This window comes from Chrysochloris asiatica, unplaced genomic scaffold (assembly GCF_000296735.1).
Source record: "Chrysochloris asiatica unplaced genomic scaffold, ChrAsi1.0 scaffold00130, whole genome shotgun sequence".
NCBI lineage: Eukaryota > Metazoa > Chordata > Mammalia > Afrosoricida > Chrysochloridae > Chrysochloris > Chrysochloris asiatica.
Genome location: NW_006408648.1, coordinates 8,391,256 through 8,407,615, shown reverse-complemented (window position 1 = coordinate 8,407,615; position 16,360 = coordinate 8,391,256). Strand labels below are relative to the sequence as shown.

At 45.4% G+C, this 16,360-nt stretch overlaps 1 protein-coding gene across 1 annotated transcript; it reads left to right on the top strand.

Moving 5' to 3' along the window:
- The first annotated feature begins 9,917 nt into the window (after positions 1-9,917).
- PIGZ (phosphatidylinositol glycan anchor biosynthesis, class Z) lies at positions 9,918-15,832 on the top strand. The gene is made up of 2 exons (XM_006869441.1): positions 9,918-10,107; positions 14,265-15,832. The coding sequence occupies exons 1-2, from the start codon at positions 9,918-9,920 to the stop codon at positions 15,830-15,832; spliced, it is 1,758 nt and encodes a 585-aa protein (XP_006869503.1).
- Positions 15,833-16,360: the final 528 nt, after the last annotated feature.

The window sequence follows — 16,360 nt, the reverse complement described above, 5'->3', positions numbered from 1 at the left end:
TTATCTGTGCTGAGTTCACTCTGTTTGTTTTCTCTCCTCCCCCCGCCCCCCCACCCCACCCCCGTGTCCTTCACGGTTGTTGATTTTTGTGGATTTATTAATTTTCTTTGTGGTTACTCTGAAATTTGCCATTTAAATTTAACACAGTCTGTTATATCTTAATATCACCTGGCCTTCTTCTCCATATTAAAGTTCTATAACTGCACCATTTATTCCTCCTTTTTGTTTGGAAATTATAGTTTACAGATTGACAACTGTGGTTCCCTGTTTTCAATTTTGCAACTTTATTTTACTTTTGAAAATTCTTTTTCTGAGTTAGTATCTGGTGATGTGTCTGTGTGTCTTAATCTTAGATTGTTGTCTGATATCTGTGGTTTTCTGTCCAAAGGACATCCCTTAATATTTCTTGTAAGGTTGATCTCATTTTTACAAATTCCCTTAATTTTTATTTATCTGGGAATGTCCTATTTTTAGTATCTTATTTGAAATACAGTTTCACTGGGTCTGTTTCCTGCTGTTCTCATCCTGTCTTTCCTTCCAATTAGGTACTCAGTCTAATTCTTCAACTCTCTTTGAGACTTTGGAATATGGAGTCATTTTTGTGTCCGTTTTAGGTTTTGAGTCTTTGTTGTCACGGTACATGTATCCAAGGTGCCATATTGATTGACTGGAAAGAAGTCCTCAACTTTATGAGGTTCAGATTATCAAATGACAGTTTGTGCTTTGACCAGAAGGTTGGTGGTTGGAACCCACCCCACAGTACCATGAAAGAATGGCCTGGTGATGTTTTCTGAAAGATTACAGGCAAGAAAACCCTGTGCAGTTCAGTTTGACACTCTAACACATTGAATTGCCATGGATCAGAATTTATTTGATGGAAATTAGGTTTCATTTTTTTTGTTTGTCAAATGAGGAACCCAATGCTTAGGGATATAAACAGCTTTCACCCAGGTGACAGTTGATGATGGTAGGAACCAGATCTGAACCAAGTCTGCTGGACTCCAAAGTCTGTGCCTTGACAATGAATACTGTACCGCCTCCACCTTGTATCATATCAGCTGTTAATGAGGAAAAATATTCTGACTAAACCTTTTGCATCCCAGCTTCATTGTCTGAAAACTCTACTCTAAGAGTTAGGCTACTCACTGGCTCTGGAAAATTCATCAGTACAAGTGAGTTGGGGAGTTCAAGCAGAAGCCACAAAACTTACCTCTTAAGTGTTATGAGGGTCGGTGACTATCTAGGGACTGTGTGTCAACTTCTGTTCTGTTGCTCCCTTTGTATTACTTGACTCATTTGGTATGGCATTATGTCATCACATTTGAAAGCAATGTTGTTATTAGGTGCCACCAAGTTGGTTCCAACTTATAGCGACTTTATGCACAACAGAATGAAACACTGTCTGGTGCTGTACTATCCTCACAATGAGCCCATTGCCGCTCCCACGGTGCCAATCCACCCCGTTGGGGGTCTTCTCCCAACCCTCCACGTTACCAAGCATGATGTCCTTCCTAGGAACTAGTTCCTCCTGACAACATTATTTTCTGAAGAATGAGAGACAAACTGGCCATCTTGGTTTCTAAGAAGCGTTCTGGCTGTACTTCCAACACAGACGTGTTTGTTCTTTTGGCAGCCATGGTACTTTCAATATTCTTCTCCAATACCATGAACTCAAATGCATCAGTTCTTCTATGGTCTTCCTTATTCATAGTTACATTAAATATAAAGTCAGTAAGTCAGGATACAGTTGCTATGTTTTTTTGTAGGAGTGACAAACAGGCTGTCAGACTTGTTTTTGTGTTTTCCAGAGATTTTGCTGATATTCAGGTCCATCAGGCTATGGGCTTAGATCTTGGCTGACTTGAAAATCAAGGGAGTCAGAATCCCTCTCTAGAGGAGTTATGTAAATTCGCCATGCCTTCTAAAAGGTGGGAGGGCTGTGTGGAAGTTGGAGTGATTAGAGAGCAAGGGGTTGACTATAATTAATTTTTCTGGGATGTGAGTGGGATCCATTAATGTTCCCAGGATTTTCAGAGTGTGAGGAAGAGCTAGTAGTGTTTGCCTATGTGTAAGCACTGGTAAACGAGAGGGGCTATGAGACCCAGATCTCGGGGTACCCTAATTCTACTTGATTGTTGTTCTGAAGTGCTGTTGAGTCAGTTCCAACCCATAGCAACCCTGTATGGGGTTTCCAAGGAACAGCTGGTGAGTTGGAACCGCTGACCTTGCAGTTCAAACTGACCTTGTGATCTAGTGCTTATCCTACAGTGCCACACTAGGACTACCATTCTACTTGGTTAGCAAATATCATATTTAGGCACTTCACAGGAGAGAAAAAGGAAAGCGGTGCGAATATTCTGACAAAGCTCATATGGATTGGGCATTAAAACAGTAGCTTATCTATCCTTGTTGTTGTTGTTAAGTGCCGTGAAGTCGGTTCCGACTCATAGTGACCCTGCACAGGGTTTCCGAGGCTGTAAATCTTTATGGGAGCAGAACGCCTCATCTTTCTCCCGTGGAACCACTAGTAGTTTCGAAATGCTGACCCTGCAGTTCACAGCCTGATTCGTAACCACTACGCTTCTCTCCTGGTTGTTTTTGTTAAATGCCGTTGCTTCCAACTCATAATGACCGGATAGCGTTTCTGAGGAGCAGGTGGAGGTTTTGAACTGGCAACCTTGTGGTTAGCAGTCTAGTGCTTAGCCTACAGTACCACATCTCTATACTTGTTAGCAAGTTTCTAATAAGCACATATAGTTTATTTGTTTACAGTTTCTTTCCTTAACATTTGTTCATGTATATGTTTTATATATGGATCCTGGTATGGTGCTTTAGGATAAGCACTGGACCGCAAGGTTGTGGTTCAAACCCACCAGCCACTTCTTGGAAACCCTATACAGGGTAACTATGAATAGAAACTGACTCAATGGCACTTAACAGCAATAAACGTTTTGTATATTGGCAGGCATAACTAAATTTTATTGCCACCATCACTTAAAAATACTCTGGAACCCTGGGACATTTGTGTGATGTCCAAATTTTGTTATCTATCTCCACCCAATTGTTACAATCTTTTCCCACAAGCTGTTTCCTTGGGCCAGTGGTTCTCAAGCTTTATCAGGCAGTAAAATCACCAGAAGGGCTTGTTAGAACACAAACTGCCAGCTCCACCTCCTGACAACAGTTCCCATCAGATTGCTCTAGGGAGGAGCCCTATAATTTGCATTTCTAACAACTTTCACTGCTTTAGATTGTCAAGCTTGGTTTTATGTTTTCCAGAGATGTTGCTGATATTCAGGTCTATCCCCACCATGGGCTCATATTGTCACTAGAAAGTTTATGTTTGCCTTTCCCCACTGCCCTACCACCATCAAATTTTGTCAGGTTTTTTGATTGTTTGACTACTAGTTATTTGGTATGTTGTTGTCAGGTGTCATTGAGTTGATTCTGACTCATAGTAACCCTGTACAGGCTTCCAAGAAGCAGCTGGTGGGTTTATACCACCAACCTGTGAGTCATAGTCTGGTGCTGATCCTCCAGAGCCACACCAGAAGTATATATGTAGTCCTCAAATTTATTTCAATTTGCATTTCATTCATTAGAACTGAGATTGTATCTGCAGGGTGATTCAGTCTTGGGTATATTTCTTTATATGTGTATGTGGTGAATTTGTGACATTGTGAATGTACCCAAAGGACTGCTATTGAAACCACCTTTTAAGTATTATGAGGGTCAGTGACTATCTAGGGACTGCTTGTCAACTTCTGTTCTGTTGCTTCCTTTGTATTACTTGTCTCATTTGGTATGGCATTATTTCATCACATTTGAAAGTAATGTTGTTGTTAGGTGCCATTGCGTCGGTTCCGACTCATAGCGACCTTATGCACAACAGAATGAAACACTGTCTGGTCCTGTACCATCCTCACAACGAGCCCATTGCTGCTCCCACGGTGCCAATCCATCTCTTTTTAGCGGACCCTCCACATTACCAAGCATGGTGTCCTTCCTAGGAACTGGTCCGTCCTGATAATATTATCTCCACAGGAGAGAGATGTGGCCGCTTGTGTCCATACAGATTTACAGCCTTGGAAACCCTATGGGAAGGAGCTCTGGTAGTGTAGTGGTTACGAATCGGGCTGCGAACCTTAAGGTCAGCAGTTCGAAACTACCAGCCACTTCGTGGGAGAAAGATAAGGCTTTCTGCTCCTGTAAAGATTTACAGCCCCAGAAGCCCTGTACAGGGTTGCTATGGGTCGAAACCGACTCCACAGCACATAACAACAACAACAAACCCTATGGGGCAGTTCTACTTTGTCTCTTGGCTCACTATGAGTTGGAATTGACTCAACAGCCATGGGTTTGGTGGTTTGGTGGCATTTAAATATATATATCATTATGATTATACATTTGATCCCTTTTAGCCACTCTACATCACAATGTTGATATTGTTGTTCTGAATAACAGACAACTCAAAGGACAAGCCCCCTAATGTCTGGCAGTGCCCTAATGTCTGATGGTCCGCGTGGAGCCAGGCCAATGTCGTCTTCACCCCCCTTGACCTCAAGCAGCCCTGTGCACCTGCGCTCCACAGTGGCCCAGCCCCTGTGGTAGTAGGACGCCCAGGGCAAAGGCTTTCAGAGCACTACATCCAAATGAGTTTTATATAAATAAGATGAACCAACAATTGCCTAAATCTCTTTTAGATAAAAGTTTTGGGGTATTGTTTTTTTTTTAATCTTTCTTTGAAAAGAAAGAAAGGAAGTAATAGAGACATTTAAGGCCAGTTAAGACCAATATATTGTTGTTAGGTGCCATCTAGTCAGTTCCGACCCATAGTGGACCTGAATAGGGTTTCTGAAGAGCAGCTGCTGAGTTTGAACTGCTGACCTTGTGGTCCAGTGCTCATCCTACAGTGCCATACTAGGACTCCATTATCAGGGTTCAATATGGTGTCCAAACAAAGCCCAAACCTTGCCTTTGAGTCAGTTCTGATTCAATAGTAATCTCATGTGCTTCTTGGCTTTAATCTTTACAGAGCAGCACTGGACTGTTAACTGCATGGTAAGTGATTCAAACCCACCAGCTGCTCCTTGGAAACCCAATACAGGGTCACTGTAAGTCAGAACTGACTCAACAGCACTTAACGACAACAACAACAATCTTTATGGAAGAAGGTTGGTGGGCCTTTCTTCGAGAAGATGTTCTGGGTGGGTTGGAACCACCAACCTTTCAATCAGTAGTCAACTGCAAACCATTTGAACACTCAGGGACCATTCCTTTTCTGTTGTTGTTAAGTGCTATCGAGTTGCTTCCAACTCATAGCAACCCTGTACAGAGTTTATGAGGATCACCTGGTGGGTTTGAATTGCCAGCCTGTGGTTTGCAATCCAGTGTTGATCCTATAGCACCAAACCAGGCAAAGCTGAATAAATGAGATAATGATTTCATTTCCTTTCTTCTCTTGAAACACACCCTATCAGGGGGTGTCACAACAGCTCCTCTAGGTAGGGTACAGGTGAAAGAGTTTTGGAGAAAGATGGGAATTACCAGAAAAACCTCCTTGAGAAACCAAGAAGCAGGGGGCAGGAAGGTTGGAGAATACAAGCTAGGCTAAGCCAAGTTATTTTCATTTCATTGGAAGTTAAGGAACAGAACTGCTTTCCAAAAATAGCCAAGCAGAGTCATCAATGTCCAAAGAGCTGAAGCTAGTGAGCATAGTCACAGTTCCAGACCCTGGAGGACAAAGACACTCATCTCTCCACTCCAGTCCAGCTGGACTGGACCCCAGCTCCCTCCCTCTTCTCTCAGAAGTGATCAAAAAGCTGCCACCCTTTTCCTGGGCCAACATCACATGAGCCACAGAGGTCAAGGAGTGGGGGAAGGCAAGGGCTATGAAAGGGACAATGTAACAATGTAACTTAGAGGAAGAAGGATGGGTTTGGGCCTTGGGTAGATCCTAGTTCTGTCACTTATAATTCTGTGAGGCAGACAGGTTACTCAACAGAGGCCATCTGTAAACTGGCAAGAATTCAATGAGATACATGAACCACCATTCATCGGTCAGTTTATCATACTGTGGTGGCTTGTGTATTACTGAGATGCTGAAGCTATGCCACTAGTATTTCAAACATCAACTGGGTCATCCATGGTAGGCAGGTTTCAGTTGAGCGTCCAGACTAAGACTGACTAGGAAGAAGGTCCTAGTGTTTTACGTCTAAAAACATTGACCTTAAGAATAACAGCAGAGCTTTTTACAAAGACGGCACTGGAAGCGAAGAAGGAAGCAAGCCCCTGCCCCTCCCAAAGCTGAAGACAAAGCTAAGGCATGGGAAGCCAAGAAGGCCGTGCTGACAGGCATCCTCAGCCACAAACAAAAAAAGAAGATACGCAAGTTACCCACCTTCCAATGGCTCAAGACACTGAGGTTCCAAAGGCACCTCAAATACCCTCAGAAGAGCCCTCCCAGGAGAAAAAACCTTGACCACTCTACTATTATCAAGTTGCCTCTGATTACTGAGGCAGAAGATTGAAGATAACAGCACAGTTGTTGTGTTCATTGTGGAAGTCAAGGCCAACAGCAGCCAATCAGGCAGGCTGTGAAGAAGCTCTATGGCATTGACATAGCCAAGGTTAACACCTTGATCAGGCCTGATGGAGAAACGAAGACATATATTCAAATAGCTCGACTATGATGGTTGTTGCCAGCAAAATTGGGATCATCCAAACTGAGTCCTGCTGGCTAATTATAAATATAAATTTTGTTGTTGTTGTTAGGTGCCATGGAGTTGGTACCAACTCATAGCAACCCTATGCACAACAGATGAAACACTGCCCAGTCCTGGGCCAACCTCACTATTGTTGCCACACTTGAGCCCATTGGTGCTGACACTTTGCTAATCCACCTCTCTGGGGGTCTTCCTCTTTTTCTCTGACCCTCCACCTTACCAAACATGACATCATTCTCCAGCGACTGGTCCCTCCTGACAAAACATCCAAAGTATGAGAGATGAAGTTTGACCATCCTGGTCTCCAAAGAGCACTCTGGCTGCACTTCTTCCAACACAAACTGTTGGTTCTTTTGGCAGCCCATGGTACTTTCAATATTCTTCTCCAATACCATAACTCAAATGCATCAATTCTTCTACAGGGAACACTGAGACAGGTTTGCATGGCTTAAGAGGGATAGAGCTAAATAGTGATGCATGCTTAACCTTGGAACAACAGGGGTCTGTGATACAGGGATCTAAGTATAGTTTGACGAGGGTAAATAATACTAAAATGTTTGACTGTCTTATGAATATTGGTTTCCCTTATCTACTATTGTAAAATAGACACTTGAGTGAGATAGAAAGGAATGTTGGGAAACATGATTACAGAAAATTTGTAAGCCCATCTTCAGCCTGTAACTGATTAGAATAACTAAAAGGGGTTCTAGAACTTGCCCAGTGAAATAGGCCTCTTGCAAAGCCTTTGCAGAGTACAGGACCTTAGGTGGAATCCTGAGTCACATCCAGAACGTTCTGAGGTGGGACATTCCCACTAGCAAGGACAAGCAGAGCAGCCTGGAACAGTTAGAGCAACAGAAGATACATCTTCAAAGAAAGATCATCAGGAAAAACCCAAAACAAAAATGTCAGCATGACTGGCAACCACAAAAATAAGCAAGCTGTTCTCCAAGAACCATCAAGGCTAGCAATCAAGCTCCTTCAGGACAAACTCCCCTCTAAGACTGAAACTCAAAGGGAACATGCGAGTAAGCATGTAAGCTTAATGGTGACCACATTGATCTACTGGTGAGTGGAAGAGGGGGAAAGGCCACAATGAAGAAATGGGCTCAGTTCGACCACAGTCCATAGACTTCTGTTGACCTGGAGATGAGAGAAAGAAGAGGAAGGGCTGGTTAGTCCAAAGTGTGGTGAGACCTGGGGACACTTGAGCCCATGGACAAGGACATAGCCACAGAGGACTAAAGCTGAGAGTGAAGCACCCAGCAGAAATGAAGTGAGGGGAGTTGCACAAGAACACCCAAACCTGCAAACAGTACCCATTTGATCTAGTCTCGATGGCTTGATAATCAGAACTTGACTAGAGGAAGATTAAAAAAAAAATTTTTTTTTTGATAAAGGAAACAAGGGTAAATTGCTACAATTTGATGAACCTGACCAATACTCATGGAGGTAGTAACTCTAAACACCAACAGAGAGGGAAGGAGTCTTCATATCAAGTACCAATGCTATCCCCTCTGTACACAGGGTAGATAGGGAAGGGCAACTTAGACATTGGCTACCTAAACTGAGGGGACCATAAAGGCACGAAGTGACTGACTGGCTTACAAGGTTTAAAGAGGAAGTTTAGTTTAAGGGAGGGGGGGAGAAGGGGAGAAAGAGCCCCCACTGAATAGTTTTCATCTTGTCTAGATGGGTCTGGTGAAAAAGAGATGGGAATAAGATTCATATGATTCAATGTGAATAATTGTTATCATGACTAATTGTGACTCTCACAATTGTAAAGGTAGAAGTTTTGTAACAAAAACAGGGGAGTTGTTAATCTTACAGTCCAGAAACAGAGGCCCCTAGGACCATCAAGGGAGAGGAGCACAAGCAGAATGCAGGATCTTATCCAGAGAAGCAGCGATGGAGTCATGGAGAAGGGGGAGCAGCTGAGGACTGTAGATTCATGGGAAGAGAGAGACTAAGAGCTGGTGGCCAGGAGGCAGGCTTGCAGAATGCGCCCTTCAGAGGTATAAATTATTATATATGCCTGAGTGTTGTTGTTTTTTAAAAAAAGCTAAAGTGAATAGAGAGAAATACAGTTAACTGATGGTACATGGAGGGGATTATAACCATTGTAATGAAACAAAGAAATAATTTATTGAATGTAAAATTGATGATCTGCCCTGTAAACTTTCACTCAATTCACAATAAAAATGTAGGGGGGAAAAAAAAACCAACAGAGAGAGAAAGAGAATAACAGCAGAACATTGCCTGATTTAGTCCTGATGACACAGCTTTGCTTGCTGAAAGTGACGAGGATGTGAACACTTATTTATGAAGAGCAAAGACTACATTAGCCTTCAGTGTGGATTGCATCTTAACACAAAGAAAGCACGTGTCCTCTGGACCAATAGGCAGCATTGTGATACACGAAAACAAGAAAGATTGAAGTTATCAGAAATCTGTTTTACTGAGGTCAACATTCAATGCCCATGAACGCAGCAGACAAGATATCAAATGGCTTTTTGCACTGGGCAAACCTGCTACAAAAGACTTTAGTAAAGTCCTGTAAAGCAAAGATGTCATTTTGTGGACTGAGGTGCGCCTGACCAAAGCCATGGTATTTTCGATTGTTTCATATGCAATTGAATGCTGGACAATGAATAAAGAAAACAAAAGAAGAACTGATTCATTTGAACTATAATGTTGGTGAAGAATATTGAATATAATTGACTGCCAGAAAAACTAACAAATTTGTCTTAAAGAAATACAGCTAGCATTCTCCTTAGAAGCAAGGATGGCAAGACTTCGTCTTATCATACTTTGGATGTGTTATGAGGGACCAGACCTGGAAGAGGGTATCATGCTTAAAAAATATTGAGAGTCAGTGGAAAAGAAGCACACCGTTTACAAGATGAGTTAATTCAGTGACTACAACAGTGGGCCCAAGCAAAGGAACAACTGTGAGGACCGTTTATGAGTAGGGTCGATAGGAGTCAGAACCTATTCAACTGCAGCTAAAAACAATGTGTATATAAAGTAGGTGGCACATGGCAGGCACTCTGTAAACAGCAGCTATTATTTCATCATTATTACTGCATGTAAACCCATCCTGACTTTGTTCCAACAGCTGACCAGATTATCATTTACGTTACAATAACTAACAAGTGTTGTCATCAGCAGGTGCAGATGTGTGATTCCAGAATGGTGTCTGCCACAGATAGGAAGTCACCCAAAGCTCTTGGTGCAGTGTCTTGGCAGCAATGTGATCTGAAGATGGCAGCCAGAGCACTCTGGGGCAGCCTGGGCCTGCTCCGCGTGGTATGGTGTCTCCTTCCGCAGACAGGCTATGTGCACCCAGATGAGTTTTTCCAGTCACCTGAGGTCATGGCAGGTAAAGCTCCCCAGAGGTGGTCAACATAAGTTGCAGCAAAGTCTGGCTGCATTGCTATCTGGATATTGAGTGCAGGGGAAGAAGCATGCTTGTGCATGTGACAGTACATGCATGAGCTGAGCCACAGCCTCTGTGGAATAAGACTTGGGGGTGGGGACTTCATCCCGCCTTCCTGAGTGACGACATGCCATAAAGACACCAGAGTCTTTGGTGTTGTCCGGCCATTACCAAAGCACTCAGCGTTCCAGTTTTCTCAAGGCCACAGGGGTCAAAGCCCCTGACAGCTGTCATAGGTGTGTGGGTTTGGCATCTGCACAACATGGATCATTCAGAAAGGAAGCTGCATTGGGCTTCTGGGTGGAAGGACTTTAGCTGTGGTCCCAGACAATGAACCTGTTATTTATAGATTAATGTGAGGGAAGTGAGACCTGGGATGCTCACTTGTTAGAACGTAACTACTGAAGGGTGTAGAGTATACCCTGAAGATGGTTTCCAGGCTGGAAACTTAAGATGCTGTGAACACACAGCTTCCTCCTCATGGTTCAAGATGGCAGATGGAGCTCTAACCACCAAGTCTACTCTCCAGCCAACAGAAAGGAAATGGGCATCCCTGTTCCCTTTAAGGACATTAAAAAAAAAAAAAAATCACATTTGTCCCTTACATGAGACTATCACTTTCCTTTCACTTATATCCTGTTGGTCAGAATGTACCAAATGACCACATCTAGCTGCCAGAGAAGCTGTGAAAAGTAGTCTTTATACCTAAAATCAAGTGTCCAACTAACCAGAGGGCTTCTGTGACTAACGAAGAGGAAAGAGTGGGCTTTGTGGAATGTGAAGTGGCACTCTCATAAACACTGGACTGCAAGGGTGGTTTGAACTTCACCAGCCACTCCTCTGAAACCCTAAACAGTGTTGCTATGAGTCAAAACCAACTCCATGGCACTTAACAATAACAACAACTTCTGTTCTGGGTTCACTTAGTGTCACAAAGAGCTCACCGACCATACTTACAGTTAAGAGATTTATTAAGAAACAGGGTACGACTTGGGATCCGGATCCAGGGGCTACACCACAGAGTAGGATCAGGAAGTATGTATGTCCCTTCTTCAGTGCACTAAAGCTCTCTTGGCTCCTCTGTCAGCATGCAGGCCTCCTATCAGCTCTGCTGCTGAGCCCCTTCCACAAGCTATCCTCAGTGCTACAGCCTTTGACTCGTGTTACAGTTCTTCTAGGAGATTCCTTGCTTCCTGTCTCTCTCTGCTTCTGCTTTCTCCTGTTGTTGCTTTTCATGCTTCAAAAACCTCTGTAGGGTTCGATGCATATATACACAACTGCTTGTCAGTTTGAAGGCATGGCCTCTCCCAGCAGTAGGACCACAAAGGGACCAATCTCCTCTTAGTAGAACTAGTTCTAAATAACCAGGAATATTATCAAGGATGAGAATCTGTGGACTATGGGGCTTGGAGTTGAGCTGCAGAAACTGAGTTTTGTTTCCCTAAGGTCTCCCCCATCCCCTTCCCTCTGAGTTCTGGGATGTTGGGGCATAGGGTCCCAGACCAGCCCAGGACAGCAAGTTTTTGTTTTGTTTGTTTTTAATTAAAGAAGTACGGCTTGAGCAAATTATATTCTTCTTATATAAAAAAAAATAACTATCATGGAGAAAACAGAAGTCTCCTTGTTGTTCATTCCCTTCCTCCAGCCCCACACACCCTCTCTTTGGATCTCAACCATTATCACCAAGAAGAGTTTTGGGGTCTGAATTTTGAGATCACTTTAAAACTCTGAGTAGATAAATGGAGTCTCACCCTGCCTATCCCTACACACCCAATCCCTGGCACAGTGTCACCTTATCTCCCAGGGCGGAGCCTCCTGTTCCCTTTCAAAAGGAGGCAGGGGGTGGGGTTCTGAAGGGCTGTGCTCCTCTGCTTCATTTCTATGCTACGTAATTTGTTGTTGTTGTTAAGTGCCATCAAGTTGGTTCCAACCCATAGCGATCCTGTATAGTTTCCTAGGAGCAGCTGGTGAGCTTGAACTGCCAATCTTGCAGTTCAAACTGACTTTGTAGTCCAGAGCATTAACCCACAGCACCACACCAAGACTCCATGCTACGAAATAAATCACCAAAAATTTAGCAGCCTAAAGGTACCCCTACCTTGTTGGCTCACAGTCCTGTAGGTTAGACATCTAGCATGACCCAGGGGGGCACTCTGCTCTGGATCTCACAAGGCTGCAACCAAGCTGTGGGCTGGGCTGAATTCTTGTCTGGAAGCTCTAGGGAAAATCTGCTTCCAAACTCATTCTTATTAACCATTGGCAGAATTTAGTGGCTTGTCACTATGGGACTTGGGTTCCGTTTCTTTGTCTGGGGCTGTTCTCAGCTCCTAGAAACTGCCCACATCCTGCCAATGGCCCCTCTCCCTCCTCAAGCCAGCAATAATGGCATGTCAAATCCTCCTCTTGCTTTGGACTTCTGACTGCCTCTTCTATCACCAGCTGAAGAATCTCTTATGTGATTAGGCTAGGGACCTGTTCTTAAAGTCAACTGAGTCATATAATGTAATCATGGGAGAAAAACCCATGATATTCACAGTCCAAGGGATTATGCAGGACTTGAATACACAGTGGTTAAAGTGCTCAGCTGCTAACCTAAAGTTCCATAGTCCTACCCACCAGCCACTCTGCAGGAAGAAGAGGCGGCAGTCTGCTTCTGTAAGGATGAAACCCTACAGAGCAGTCTACTGTGGCCTATAGAGTTGCTGTGAATTGGTACAGACTTGACGGCAATAGGGTTTGGTTTGGGACACACTATGGCAAAGAGCCTGGGTGATGTAAATGGTTTCCACTAGTTACTAACCTAAAGGTTGGCACTTAGAACTCACCCGGTGCCACCATAGAAGAAAGAAGTGGTGGTCACTGCTGCTGTTAGGTGTCACCAAGTTGATAACGACCCCATGTGACAGGAGAGAATTGCTCTGTAGAGTTTTGAAGGCTGTAATCTTTATAGGGGGGCCCTGAGAGCATAGTGGATTATGAGCTAGGCTGCTAACTGAAAGGTCAGCAGTTTGAATCTACCAGCTGCCCTGCGGGAGAAAGATGAGTCTTTCTGCTCCCGTAAAGATTTACAGCCTCAGAAACCTATGCAGAGTCACTATGAGTCGGAACCGACTCCACGGCACACCACCAATCTTTATGGGAGCAAATTTCCAGGTCTTTACCCACTGGGAAGGTTCTAACTGCCAACCTTTCAGATAGTGGCCAAGTGCTTAACTGCTGTGCTACCAAAGCTTGTTGTTGTTGTTGTTAGGTGCCATCAAGTCAGTGCTTGAACCCATTACTGCTGCCACTGTGTCAATCCATCTCATTGGGGGGGGGGGCGGTCTTCCTCTTTTTCGCTGACCCTTCTTTTTACCAAGCATGATGTCCTTCTGCACGGACTGATCCCTCCTGATAATATGTCTGAAGTATGAGAGACAAAGCCTGGCCATCTGGCTTCCAAGGAGCATTCTGGCTGCACTTAGTCCAACACAGATTGGTTTGTTTTTCTGGCAGTCCACAACTTCACTTTTAATATTCTCCTCCAACACCATAACTCAAATGCATCAGTTTTTCTACAGTCTTCCTTATTCATGTCCAAATTTCACATGCATAGGAGGCTACTGAAAATACCATTGTTTGGATCAGGCATACCTTAGTCCTCAAACTGACATCTTTACTCTTGAACACTTTGAAGAGGTCTTGTGCAGCAGGTTTGCCTAATGCAATCTGTTGTTTGATTTCTTGACTGCTGCTTCCAAGATGACTTCATTTTGCTTGAACCCAGGGCTTCTTATTCTGTAAATATTATAAGAAAACTCTATGGAATCATGCTACTTTGTAACAGTGGTGCCGCCAAGAGACAGAATCATGGTGTTTTGGTTTTGGTGCACTAGGGGGGCTGGGTTATGAGTTGGGCTATTAACTGCAAGGCAAGTAATTCAAACCTAACAGCTGTTTCGCAGCAGTAAAATGAGGCTTTCTGCTCCCATAAAGATTTACAGCCTCAGAAACCCTATACAGGGCTACTGTCAGTTAGAAATCTTGGGAGTCATCCTAGAATTCCACCTGCCACCTGCCCTGAGCTTGGTCCTGGCTCACCTCTGCCTCTTTCCCTGCAGAAGACATCTTGGGCATGGAGGCCGAGAGACCCTGGGAGTTTGGCCCCAGCAGCTCCTGCCGCACAGTCGTGTTCCCACTGCTGACTTCTGGTTCTGCCTTCTGGCTGCTCAGGATCTGGGAACAGCTGGGGCTTTGGCCTGGCCGGGTAAGTGGCTACATGCTGCTGGTGGGGCCCCGGCTCCTCCTCACCGCCCTCTCCTTTGCCCTGGATGGGACCGTGTATCACTTGGCCCCGCTATTGGGGGCAGAGCGCTGGAATGCCCTGGTCCTCTTGGCTGGCTCCTACGTCACCCTGGTCTTCTACACAAGGACCTTCTCCAACACCATCGAGGGACTGTTCTTCGCGTGGCTGCTGGTGCTCGTGTCTCCCCGCCTAGCTGGCAGACTCACGTGTAAGCAGCCTGCTCCAAGTCCCTGGTGGCACAGTTGGCTTCTTGGAGGTGTCGTGGCTGCTGGCTTCTTCAACCGCCCCACCTTTCTGGCTTTTGCTCTGGTTCCCCTCTTCCACTGGGCCCTTGGTGGAACCCTGAAGCCTGGTTTCAAGTCATTGACCTATAAGACCTTGGAGTTACTCCCAGGGGCAGCCCTCACAGCAGCAGGGTTTGTGGCCGTAGACAGCTGGTATTTCTCCAGCCCATCTAGAGCCAGTGCGCTGGTCCTAACACCTGCCAACTTCCTGCACTACAACCTGGATCCCCAGAATCTGGCCAGACACGGTACGCATGTGCGGCTCACCCACCTGGTGGCCAACGGTTTCCTGCTTTTTGGGCTGCTGCACGCCCAGGCCTTACAGGTTATGTGGCAGCAGCTGCAGACCTGCACCCGTGCCTTTACACAGCTAGGCCTCCTGAGGGTGGTGGGTGCCCAGAGCCTGCTGTCCAGCCCGAGGTCTTACCTCCTCCTCCTCTACTTCACGCCACTGACCCTGCTGTCTGCCTTTAGCCACCAGGAGGCTCGGTTCCTGATTCCCCTCCTGGTACCATTAGTCTTGCTCTGTAGTCCTCAGACCCAGCCTGTGCCCTGGAAGGGTACTCTGGTCCTCTTCAATGTCCTGGGGGCCCTCTTCTTTGGCTGCTTGCACCAGGGGGGCCTTGTGCCTGGCCTGGGACACCTGGAGCAGGTAGTTCATGCACCTGTGCTCCCAAATGTACCTACCCACTACACACTGCTCTTTACCCACACTTACATGCCCCCACGGCACCTCTTGCGCCTCTCGGGCCTGAACTCACCTGTGGAGGTGGTGGACATGGCTGGGACAGAGGACTGGGTCCTATGCCAAGCCCTGAACAACTTCACTAGTCAGCCATCTTGCCAAGCGGCTGGTGGGCCGTGGATCTGCCGACTCTTTGTGGTGACCCCTGGCACCACCAGACCTGCCATGGAGAAATGTGGCTTCCCCCTCAAGAATGAGATGCTTGTGTTTCCTCATTTGACTATGGAGGACCCACCAGCACTGTCCTCCCTGCTGAGTGGGGCATGGAGGGACCACCTCAGCCTTCACATCGTGGAGCTGGAGGAGAAGCCAGCCACTGTGACAGAGCAGCCACTGCCCAGAATGCAGTCATAGACTCTTGTCTCCACCTTCTGAATGGGCATGAATGGGCAGCCAGACTGGACAGGACCCTGAATCTCTTCCTTTCCCCTCCAGATACCCACCACAGCTGCTCCTGGGCACAGCTGTTGACAACTTTACCTTTTCCCTCTGAGATCCAAGATCAGATCCATCACCGACCTGATTGATGCCAAAGTCCTCAAAGGATCTTGGGCGTAACCAGTGGCACCTACCGTCTCTTACTGCCCTACTCCTTCCAGCCACTGTGAAGTATTAAATATATCAGAGTGCCTAGTGTGAAAAGAGATGATCTGCTAATGACATTGCAGAGTGACCTTTCCCAGACCTTTGATGATGCCTTACTTCTGTTGGTGTTATAGTCCTTTGGCTTCCTAGATACCTAGAAGGTCTCGTGATGAAATAGAGCGTGTACCACAGATGCAGGGATCCCACTTCTAGTCCCTGGTCTGCCCTTCTCTGAGCAGATTCTTCCACTCACCTATCCTGAAGGTCAGAAGGTCAGCAGATACTTCTGAAGTATCT

What these genes read in the sequence shown, in the direction of transcription:
- PIGZ (XM_006869441.1), top strand. Translation starts at nt 9,918, where the DNA reads ATGGTGTCTGCCACAGATAGGAAGTCACCCAAAGCTCTTGGTGCAGTG. An exon ending in GTCACCTGAGGTCATGGCAG is followed by an intron (nt 10,108 to 14,264) that starts GTAAAGCTCCCC and finishes CTTTCCCTGCAG; the next exon opens with AAGACATCTTGGGCATGGAG.